Source organism: Drosophila rhopaloa, unplaced genomic scaffold (assembly GCF_018152115.1).
Source record: "Drosophila rhopaloa isolate 14029-0021.01 unplaced genomic scaffold, ASM1815211v1 contig_2, whole genome shotgun sequence".
Taxonomy (NCBI): Eukaryota; Metazoa; Arthropoda; class Insecta; order Diptera; family Drosophilidae; genus Drosophila; species Drosophila rhopaloa.
Window position 1 is genome coordinate 22,032,046 of NW_025335083.1, and position 10,679 is coordinate 22,042,724.

The window sequence follows — 10,679 nt, forward strand, 5'->3', positions numbered from 1 at the left end:
CGTTAATTTTTCTCGCACCGGAAAACGTGGAAAAACACGTTTTTTCCAAATAGCACTTCACTGTCGATTATGTAATCCGTGGAAAATTGGGCTTTTTTCTGTGCTTTTTCAATGGGATCTCGGATACACAAGGTAATCCCATTAATTTGTAACATTACACACCGTAAATTCGCTTTGATTCAACGCCAGAATTCTTTGCGCGAACAATTCCAAATCAATTTCTATATATGCGTATATATAGAGGCGTGTATATATGCATGGATGGCAGGAAAGAAGACTTTTCAATGAAGAACTTTAGATGTTGTAGAGGAAGAACCGAGAACAACACTCGACGAGCACGAAACACTAACTGAATGCGTTTCCCAAACGCCAGGAGCCAATTCACCGATCGTCGGTGGAAAATTCGAATATTTTCGAAAATACGAAAGAGATGGTTCGGGAATTGCGCACGAAGAACCTCTCGTCATTAAATGCCGGCATTTCTTATTGGGGCGCATGCTCCAAGGGAAATTTTAGCTCTATCTTCGTTTTTTGTTTACATCCCCTCATTCTAAACAACATTTAATTGAGAGGGAAATCAAACAAATGGGCATCCTAATTAGAATATACATATGTAAAATGCTGGGCATCCCAATAAACAATAAGAGCAATTTTATAAACATATTGAGAATATTTTTCTTTGTTATTTATGTATGTTAAAGTATATAAGATAAACATTTTATAGTAGAGCTTTGATAACTAGTTGGTAGATTGGAACTGAAATAAGTTTAAAGTATTAATTGAAACACTTAGGGAAATCCAATGCATTGTTGCGTTGCTAGGAGTTTCAATGGACAATCAATTTAAAAATCATATTTAGAATATTGTTCTCAATAATCTGTTTTGTTTTACGTATGGACTAATTATACTTACTTAAAATCAAATTTTATTTATTTCGTTAGCTACCGAAAAATTCTTGCTATTGTAAAAATTCTGAAAAATAAAACATAGTTTAGTTTCAACTATCGAATAAACGGTATCTGAACTGGAAACGGAATTCTTTTAATTTCTTGACCAAAAAAAATAGACAACAATCGGGATGGCTCCTGGAATCATAGTTTTGAAAACTTTGTGCAAAGAATCTAAATATTTTATAATACACAAAAAAATAATAACAGGGGCGGAAAAAGATCTGAAATTTTTAATATATTTGAAAAATTATTCATAAAATATTTCAAAAAAGTTAGCCAGGGATAAGGACTTAAAAAATATTTGAAATACCAGTGTGACCGCTGTCCGCTAAATGTTAACTAACAAATGTGCTGTTAAGCCAGCTGACAGCCACAGGGTGATTCCTGTCACAATACGTTGTACGAACAAATTTGTGGTAAGAAAAATGGCAAGCAAGCAATTGGTAAACAATTTGGCCAAATTGGGCCGTCCGTGCCAGAATTGGATGTCACCCTTGGCCACAGTCCGCAGTGCCAGCTGCCGCGGTGACATCGAGAAGGTTACACACACCGGACAGGTAAGAGAAATCGAGGGATTTGCAAAGCAACCATCCTGCGATTACGCAAACATTGTGTAGAATATGTATTTAAATATCTAAATCAATGCGTATTTTAGGTGTTCGATAAGGATGACTACCGCAATGCGCGATTCGTCAATGCCAAGCGGTATGTTAATGAGAACTGGGGCATTAAGCTGATCGAGGAGGTACCCCCCAAGGAATGCACCGAACGCGTTGTCTTCTGCGACGGAGGCGATGGTCCTTTGGGTCATCCCAAGGTCTACATCAACCTGGTATGATCTTCAGCTAACTGTTTTGATTTATAACTCATTGGAATCTCTTTTACGCGCAGGACAAACCCGGCAATCACATCTGCGGCTACTGCGGCTTGCGCTTCGTCAAGAAGGATGACCATCATCATTGAGCCAATGGCCCATAGCTAATAGCTTCTTTATCCTGTTGCTCTAGTTTAAATCCAACTAAACTGAATAAAATAAAAACTCAAAAAGGCCATCACTTGGACAACGCATCTTTTAAGAAGAAACCCTTATGTTGTTTTGAGAAAATTATAAATAAAATCAAATAAGCTTTTCTAGCTCTAAAATTCAATTATATTCTTGATACTCAAACTAACCTTCTGTTTAAAGCTAAATACTTTTCTAGAATGTTCAAAATTAGTTCAATACGGCATCAGAATTTAATTATTTTACTATTTCACTTATTACACAGATCCCTTTTCCAAAAATCAAAGTCAAATTTTTATTGCACAACACTTTATTTGCATGTTTCTTGAATGATAACTAATGCGTGTATGCATTGTGTCCTCTTTGAAAGTTAGTTCGGATGAAAATCAACTTAAGCATTAAAGATTAGTAAAACTAATAAACAAAAAATTGAATTGTAATTCAAAATACTGTGAGTTGAACTCGACTGCTTGGGCAGAAACCAGATCAATTCACCACGCGGGTGTATAAGTATAAAAATGTAGAGTATAACTAACAAAATTAACGCAATTGTAGATAGTATATAAACTTGATTTGTTTGCCTGGTAAGCGGTAATGTATTGTATAGTGGATCCATATATTTTTTCGCTGCTAAATCACTACGGGCACTTTAGATGCTGACGATCGCAGCATTGAGACACAGATAGTACCACGAAGAATCAATACAATAATACAATAACTGCCGCCGTTTCGGCGATTGTTTGTTGGTTGGTTTGTTTTGGATGCCAGCGCTCTGCGGGATTGGAGTGGACGACACTGAATTATCATCCATCCAATCCGGCTGGCCTGCTCCTGCTGCTGCCAAAACTGAAAATCACGTTCGCACCGCTCAACACGAGCCATCTCCGATCCCAACTCCATCTCCATTCTATGGGGAGTTCGAGCTTGGCCTGCAGAGAGCCCTGGATCTGGGAACTGAAAGTGCGGCGCCGCCGGGTGGTGCGCCTGTCTCACATAATATATATGGCCAAAACGATCAATTGATCGCTGGTCAATAAAATCATGGTCAATAATCGTCGTCATCTGTTGTCTCAAGTGCGTTTCATCTAAAACACCAAACACTAAGGAGAATGTAAACTAAAATGTAGTAGGTTCTAATTTGGATGTTGTGTGGATGCGGGACTATGTTGCCGACGAATCGCTTTAGCTTATCTTCGTACTGTTGCTGTTGTTTCTGTTGCTGCAGCAGAGATCGCTTGTCTTGATTGGGGCAATAGTTGTTCACCACTGGTCACCAGAGGTTCCGTGGCATGGCGTAGCCTTCTTTTGTCACGAATATGTTGCGTTCGCCCTGGGCCGCCACCACCACCTCCTTCTTCTGCTGTCCTCCCATCTTGGGCGAACCATCTCCGCCATCGTGGGTGACGATGGTCTCCTTGCGCCCGTCTATCATCCGGGTTACGGTGGTGGTCTTGTGACCAGCTGAGTCCTGAGTCACCTTGGTGGTCTCGTAACTGCCATCCGGCTTGCGCACCGTCTTGGTCATGACGCTCTGGCTAAACAGCTTTGGACCCTGCCAAAAATAATATCAAATTAAGGGGCTACCATGAGAGGGGCTTCTGATCCTGCTCACCTGATAGTTGCCATCGAATACCCCACCGAAAGGAGTCATTCCACTGCGCGGCAACATCGGGGTCATGGGCGTCATGATGTCCGGCTTGTTGTTCATCGGCGGACGCGGAGGACGAGCGCACGACTTGCTCTCCCCATCGGCGGAAATGGTTCCATGTATCCGGCCCATGATTATCTCCTCATCAGTGAGCTTAGCTCGTTGATAGCTCTTGCGATAGCCATGCTGATTCGATGGCAAAATGTTGCCCATTCCCTGGTCACCCGGTTCAAGCTTCTCCTCCGGATTTAAACGCTGGATGAGCGAGTGCAATTGATCGGCATAGATCCTGTAAATGTTGAATTGTTAAGTCAACTTTGGCTTGGAAATGAACTATGGTTACTCACTCGCCATCCAGGTCCGTGTCCAGGGACAAGTCCTTTTGCTGCTCAAACTTCTTCAAAATCTTGCTCTCAAAGCCCGGCTTCAAAAAGTCCTCTTTCAAGTCGCGCTCAAAACCATCTGAAAAAGTCCATTTTAATGGTACGTATTAATAGTTTAAGTCTTTGAATATAGCAAACTTTTTGCCAATACTTAAATACAATCTGCTATCCTACGTTGTTGACATTACTTAATTGATTACGAATCGCTTAGAAAATTACATTTAAATCGACCAATTACATTTGCTGAAAGCGTTTACAAGACAAATACCACCCTAAACAGATATATATTCGATCGATTTATTTTGGCTAATTACATGAATAGTAAATTACTTTTGCCAAATACATTTAAGGTAAAATAAAGTACCAATTTATACAGAGAACTAAATTGCATAGTTGTTTTTTTGGCATATCAAATCTACATATTTTTGAGGAGATATAAATAAAGTGTATATATGTATGTATATATAATCAATTAAAAAGTATGAAGTCATGCATTGAAGATATATTATTTTAAAAGTACGCTGGCTCTAGTTATGCAATTGTAAATGGACTTACCATCACCATCGTTTAGGGACTCCAGGAGCCGCTGCAGCTGGCTCTCGAAGTGCTTCTGCATCTCCAGCGGACTGGTGAAGACCTGGAAGGCGAACTTGCGATCGTCGTCGAAGAGTTCGTCATCGGTTTCGGCCTCCTCGAACCACTGGGGCTTCCGGAATTCGTCCTTATTGGAAGCGGAAACCGAAGAGCTGGCCAGGAGAGAAGTGGAGGAAAAGAGAGAGTGGAAAAGGGGGTGGGATGAGAAGGGATTTCCATTTCGACTTCCAACCCTCGGGGGTCTCAATACGCAGCCTCCGTTTTCTCGGAGAGGAACGGCCGCATTTCCCGTGTGCGTGTGTGTATCCTGGTGAAAATGTATCTATCATGGCAGGTGCCTGGTTATCGATCCGTCGTCGCCTGAAAAACGCCGCTGTGTTCGTGTTCCGGGGGCCCCCATATTTTTAGAATGCGCTTCCTGCACTTGCATAATATCCCATTCATAATCCCACCATATCTAGTACTCACTCCGGCTCCTTTTCCGCCTCGGACTTGAACATTTTCCTCAGAATATCCATAGTCTTTAGTAGTAATCGCCGATAATAATCACTTGGTTTGGGGCACCAAAAAACTGAAATGCCTGACAGAGCGCAAAGCAAAGTGGTTTAAGGAAAACTAAAAGAACCAAAACGACGCGAGTTTCAACTGTTCCTGGGCTTCCTTTTTCCGCACACCGATTTATTGTTTATCTATTGGGGACTTTTTTGCATTAATTTTCACACGACCGTCAAAAACTGACAACAGCTGACAACTGACAATTCGAAGGGATGAATTCGTGACACGAGCCCGAAACAGCTGATGTTCGATTGTCCAACGTTAGCGTTAACGATACTGTTAATTTCACGCCGTTCTGTTCTAATTTAAAAATTCCGTTAAATCAAATTGAAAACTTTGGCACTTACCTATTCTATAACTGAAATTTTGAATAGTACTTCATGAGTGATTTATCGAGGGGTGTTGAGTTTCTAGATACATTTACCATCTAGTTATGTACCAATAAATTGTTTTGTTTTACAGAACTATAAACACATTACGACTTTGTTTATGTTTGTTAAATTATTATAAACCAAAAGGTACCATAAGTGAAAACCAAAAGTTCAAATTTAAAATTTAATAGGTTATGGAAGGGTAGGCAAGAATTCAGATGACCGCAATATTTGTCCACCTATCACTTATCAATATTGACTAATCGACCTAGCAAGCAAGCACTGAACACCTCAGAAAGATTATTACTTCTTCGCAGAATGGATCATCGTTTTTTTCTGTCGGCGATCTTTCTGGTCAGCGGCACCTTCAATGTCCTGGTGGTAAATTGGGCCAATCATCAGCAAGTTATTGGCAGCGATGGAAAGCGTCATGGATTCCAGCATCCTGTAGTCTTCACCCTGCTCATGTTCCTGGGCGAGTTCCTGTGCTTTGTGATCTTTAAGGTGATCCGCCTGATTGCCAGCCGATCGGAAGTGAGTTGAGAAATGCGATTACAGAGAGTTTAAGGGGGCTTTTTATTGGGTTTTAATGTCCCAATTTCACGTTCATATTGTTTCTATCCGATGGTCGGTCAAACCCATGCAATCCATTTTGAATTAAATTTGCTTGTAAAAAATGTATGATCTTAGAATTCACAGATCATCACCGACCTGGACAGCATCCTGACGGAGGAGGACAGCACCAGCAGAGAATTTAGTCCTTTGAGCATGCTCCTGCCCGCCGTGCTGGATGCGGTGGCCTCCATTCTGCTGTTCACGGGACTTTATTTTACCAACCCCACCTCCTTCCAGATGATAAGGGGAGCCTCAACGATCTTTGCGGGCGTCTTCAGTGCCATTTTCCTGAACCACACGCTCACCGGCCGCCAATGGCTGGCCATCTTCACCATATCTTGTGCCCTTCTCGACATCATCTATTTGGACGTTCTACGAGTGAAAGATGAGCAGGCCACATTGCCGTTCACGGACTACAAATCCATCCTGACCGGCGACTTACTCATCATTATAGCCGAGATCCTGCACGGTCTGCAGTATGTTTGCGAGGAGAAGCAGCTCAAGACCTCGGATGTGGTTCCTCTGCAGGCTGCCGGTTGGCAGGGAATCTTCGGACTGGTCATCACCTCGCTGCTCGCCATTTGTTTGAACTTCTTGCCAAGCGTGCGTCCGTTTAACGATAGTTCACGAGCTGTCTTCGACGATTGGAGTGATCTTGTTCTGGCTCTCACGGGAAAACCCTCCCTGATTTTGGCCCTGATTGGTTTCGCCATCTCATGTGCCTCATACAACTTTGTTGGCGTTTTCATTACGATGGACTCTTCCAGCATCAGTCGGTTGCTCGTTGACGCTCTACGCCCCCTCTTTGTATGGATGTTCTTCTGGGATTGGAATAACATAAGTCCGGGCGTGATCATAGGCTTTGTTGTCCTGCAAATGGGCATCAAGCTCTACAGTCAGGCTCTTTTCCTGGATTCGTATAGAGCCATAGTGGCCTGCTGGCATCGTGCTTGCTACGAGGACTTAAGTTCGGAAGACGCAGTTGCTCCCAACAGCCCACCAGAGGAAACTGACGAACAGCAAGAGGGGCTTTAGGTTGGAAAGATGTGCTGCAAAACACTGCCCATAACTTTACCAAATTTAATCCGATTTCAAAGTGACATACCTCTAAAGACTTTTGGGTTCATTCTGTAAAAATCTGCATTCAAATATTTAGTTTAACGTTATCAAAAATTTAACCCATTTTCATGTTAGTTATTTCCAAGTTTGTGATGCCTTGTGATAAGGTGACCCAAATCTGGAAATCTAGAGTCCATAACTTTAATAAATTGAATCCGATTTAAAAGTGACATATCTTTAAAGACTTGAGGGTTCATTCTCTAAAAATCTGCATTCAAAATTTTTAATTTAACGTTGATGAAATTTTTGACCCATTTTCATGTCATTTATTTCCAAGTTTCCGATGTGTTATTAAAAGGTGGCCCAAAACTGGACTTCCGGAGTCCATAACTTTACCAAATTTTATCCGATTTTAAAGTGGCGTATCTCCTAAGACTCGTAATTTGATTCTCAAAAAATCTGCATTCAAAATTTTCATTTTTACGTTGGTCCAATTTTTGACCCATTTTCATGTCATTTATTTCCAAGTTTCCGATGTGTTATTAAAAGGTGGCCCAAAACTGGACTTCCGGAGTCCATAACTTTACCAAATTTTATCCGATTTCAAAGTGGCGTATCTCCTAAGACTCGTAATTTGATTCTCAAAAAATCTGCATTCAAAATTTTCATTTTTACGTTGGTCCAATTTTTGACCCATTTTCATGTCATTTATTTCCAAGTTTCCGATGTGTTGTTAAAAGGTGGCCCAAAACTGGACTTCTGGATTCCATAACTTTACCAAATTTTATCTGATTTCAAAGTGGCGTATCTCCTAAGACTCGTAATTTGATTCTCAAAAAATCTGCATTCAAAATTTTCATTTTTACGTTGGTCCAATTTTTGACCCATTTTCATGTCATTTATTTCCAAGTTTCCGATGTGTTGTTAAAAAGTGGCCCAAAACTGGACTTCTGGATTCCATAACTTTACCAAATTTTATCCGATTTCAAAGTGACATACCTCCAAAGACTTGTGGGTTCAATCTCTAAAAATCTGCATTCAACATTTTTAGTTTACCGTTGATCAAATTTTTAACCCATTTTCATGTTAGTTATTTCCAAGCTTCCGATGACTTGTAATGAGGTGACCGCCAATTGGACTTCCAGAGTCCATAACTTTACCAAATTTAATACTATTTCAAAGTGGCATACCTCTAAAGACTTGTGGGTTCAATCTCTAAAAATCTGCATTCAAAATTTTTAGTCTACCGTTGATCAAATTTTTAACCCATTTTTATGTTAGTTATTTCCAAGTTTCCGATGACTTCTAAAAAGGGTACTTCCTTTCTTGTTATTGATTTATTTTATCTTTATATATTCCCAATCATATTAATAAAAACGACTTTTTGCAGTCGAAGAAATTTTTCTATTGTCTCTATAAGTTATTTTTGGATTTTAATGACATATTTTTATATATAGCTTTAATGGTTTTTCATGCTTAGTTCTGTGAAACGGAATTAGTTTTTAATTCAGCTTGAGATCATGTTCTTCCCGGCCAACCATTTCCTGGTCTTAGCTTCGCTCGATCTTATCTGCCTGACTGCTTATCAACCAGTTATTATGGTGACTGTCTTCTTTGTTGTTTTATTTCGACCACGAATAGGCAGATTAGTGAGATAGCGAAACGTAAGAGTTGGCACGCACCGAAGCCCATATGTAAATGAGAACAGACATTATCCAAGTTTTATGGTGGGAAATGTCTGAGCCCTCCGGGCTGATGAATTGCCAGCGCTGGAAGCGCCGGACTCCATCCTTATCAGCGAGTAATCCTCACCATTCGACGCTTATCAAAATTGCAGTCTATATAACCATGACCGATAATAAACCGCCGCCATGATAAACAAAAGGCTTTGTTATTATATATTTTTGTTTTTAATTATTAAAAGTGTAGCTGTTATATGGGTGAGGTGACCACAAAAGCACTTGCATTAAGATTATATTTATACACATATGAATCTCATCGGTAGGTCGAGGGATAGGATTGGATTGTGGATAGTGGATAGTGGGTTCAGTGGACCATAACAATAATTTCGAACTCAACAAGGACCCCTGGCTGTTGGACATCATCTGTGGGCGGGGGCATTGTGTTTTGTCAACAAGGGATAACAATGGATGCGGTGGCTCCTGGACTAGCTGGGCACAGCCGGTTCAAACTTGCAGATGACGGCGAACATGGCCTCTCCGCCCAGGTACTTGGCCAGCCACCGGTTCTTGACCACGGCCATCTTGAGGGTCTCGCAGCCAAAGCGGGCGTTCAAGTTTGTATGGAGGGCTCGTCCCATGCCCTCGATCACGAGCAGATCAGTCTCATTAGCGGCGATGGCGTCGCACAGCTCCGGCGGCAATGTGCGCATGTCGAGGCAGGGACCCGACTGTCCATTGGCGTACACCAGCAGTTGTCCCTTGGACCAGGCCTGCTGTAGCACCTCACACTCCCGCGAGCATTCATCCAGCAAGGATCTCAGCTCCTCACTGGTCACATCGTTGAGAGCGGGTTCACTGTTGGCGCAGAGCAGCACCTTGGTGCCTCTTTTCAGGAGTCCCCGCACAAAGGGCAGTACGCCCAGGACCACATCCACGCCACTGTTGTCCACAAAAACCACGGCGCACTTGTGGGGCGCTCCCTTGAGACGCTTCAGCCAGTTGTCCAGGTTGTCCAGCAGCCAGGGTCGCTTCTCGATGCGCTCTAAAGCTGAATGCAGTCCGAAATTGCTGTCCTGCTCGAGGATATTTGAAATGGCTTGGGCACCCCAATCGAACATGTTGCCTGCAAGGACGCCGCGCACCAGTTCCGTCCACCGGGCATCCTCGTCCTCCAGGGCGTCCAGTTCCTGGAGACGCTGCTTCAGACGAGCCACCGCGGAGGCATTCTCCACCCTCTTTTGGCTCAGCCAGGGATCCGTGAATCCGTAGCGCCGCAGCATGGTTTCGTTAAGTTGGAGGAGCTCACTGGTGCCCAGGACCACTTTGCCCCTGTTGAGGGGCACATTTCGTTGGTGCTCCTCTAGCTGCTGGAGGTAGGCCGCCTGGAACTGCTCCGCCCGCTGCGGGGCCGTGTGATCCTCCTCCTGCGACCTGGCCGCAACCTTGGCGAACTTGGCCACCATGTCCCGGAAGCAGTTGAACCAGTAGTCCGCCGCCTTTATGTCCGTGTTCAAGTCCAGGGTGTCCGGCTGGTATACCGCCGGATCCGGCAGCAAACTCCGGCTGTGCATGGCGACGCGGGATGTCGCGAAGCGATTGACTTTAAGCGCAGAATTGGTCGCCGTATTTGTAATTAACAAAGTTTTATTAAAAAGTTGGTAGCATGTCAGTGTGACCAGAGGCATTGTAAATAACTCTATTCCGCAATCGATACATCGATGCCCTCATTATGCCTTTTGTGAGAAAAATGCGATAAGAATTTTGACTATCGAACGAAATAGTCCCGTTGTTCTATTAAGCTTAAAAAGTGCGCGAAATT

At 42.6% G+C, this 10,679-nt stretch overlaps 4 protein-coding genes across 4 annotated transcripts; 2 read left to right on the forward strand and 2 right to left on the reverse strand.

The window, feature by feature from the left end:
* Nucleotides 1-1,324: 1,324 nt before the first annotated feature.
* LOC108047593 (NADH dehydrogenase [ubiquinone] iron-sulfur protein 6, mitochondrial) lies at nucleotides 1,325-2,000 on the forward strand. Its single transcript, XM_017127834.2, has 3 exons — nucleotides 1,325-1,507; nucleotides 1,606-1,782; nucleotides 1,842-2,000. Exons 1-3 carry the CDS (start codon nucleotides 1,376-1,378, stop codon nucleotides 1,911-1,913), a joined length of 381 nt encoding a protein of 126 aa, XP_016983323.1. The 5' UTR covers nucleotides 1,325-1,375; the 3' UTR covers nucleotides 1,914-2,000.
* Nucleotides 2,001-2,245: 245 nt separating this feature from the next.
* On the reverse strand, nucleotides 2,246-5,439 carry LOC108047592. Its single transcript, XM_017127833.2, has 5 exons — nucleotides 5,047-5,439; nucleotides 4,540-4,730; nucleotides 3,949-4,063; nucleotides 3,566-3,890; nucleotides 2,246-3,505 (listed from the first exon to the last, which is right to left on the reverse strand). The coding sequence occupies exons 1-5, from the start codon at nucleotides 5,094-5,096 to the stop codon at nucleotides 3,224-3,226; spliced, it is 963 nt and encodes a 320-aa protein (XP_016983322.1). The 5' UTR covers nucleotides 5,097-5,439; the 3' UTR covers nucleotides 2,246-3,223.
* Nucleotides 5,440-5,822: 383 nt separating this feature from the next.
* Nucleotides 5,823-7,406, forward strand: LOC108047587 (solute carrier family 35 member F6-like). Its single transcript, XM_017127827.2, has 2 exons — nucleotides 5,823-6,038; nucleotides 6,195-7,406. The coding sequence occupies exons 1-2, from the start codon at nucleotides 5,823-5,825 to the stop codon at nucleotides 7,152-7,154; spliced, it is 1,176 nt and encodes a 391-aa protein (XP_016983316.2). The 3' UTR covers nucleotides 7,155-7,406.
* A 1,659-nt stretch (nucleotides 7,407-9,065) lies between these two features.
* On the reverse strand, nucleotides 9,066-10,545 carry LOC108047591 (4'-phosphopantetheine phosphatase). The gene has a single exon (XM_017127832.2). It carries the CDS (start codon nucleotides 10,543-10,545, stop codon nucleotides 9,346-9,348), a length of 1,200 nt encoding a protein of 399 aa, XP_016983321.2. The 3' UTR covers nucleotides 9,066-9,345.
* Between the last annotated feature and the right edge of the window lie 134 nt (nucleotides 10,546-10,679).

Bases quoted from the DNA above. Each gene is read 5' to 3' on its own strand.
- LOC108047593 (XM_017127834.2), top strand. From the start codon at position 1,376: ATGGCAAGCAAGCAATTGGTAAACAATTTGGCCAAATTGGGCCGTCCG. The intron at 1,508-1,605 runs GTAAGAGAAATC...TGCGTATTTTAG, and splicing joins AGGTTACACACACCGGACAG to GTGTTCGATAAGGATGACTA. The intron at 1,783-1,841 runs GTATGATCTTCA...TTTTACGCGCAG, and splicing joins CCAAGGTCTACATCAACCTG to GACAAACCCGGCAATCACAT.
- LOC108047592 (XM_017127833.2), bottom strand. From the start codon at position 5,096: ATGGATATTCTGAGGAAAATGTTCAAGTCCGAGGCGGAAAAGGAGCCG. The intron at 3,891-3,948 runs GTGAGTAACCAT...CAACATTTACAG, and splicing joins GACACGGACCTGGATGGCGA to GATCTATGCCGATCAATTGC. The intron at 3,506-3,565 runs GTGAGCAGGATC...TATTTTTGGCAG, and splicing joins TATTCGATGGCAACTATCAG to GGTCCAAAGCTGTTTAGCCA.
- LOC108047587 (XM_017127827.2), top strand. From the start codon at position 5,823: ATGGATCATCGTTTTTTTCTGTCGGCGATCTTTCTGGTCAGCGGCACC. The intron at 6,039-6,194 runs GTGAGTTGAGAA...GTATGATCTTAG, and splicing joins TGATTGCCAGCCGATCGGAA to AATTCACAGATCATCACCGA.
- LOC108047591 (XM_017127832.2), bottom strand. From the start codon at position 10,545: ATGCCTCTGGTCACACTGACATGCTACCAACTTTTTAATAAAACTTTG.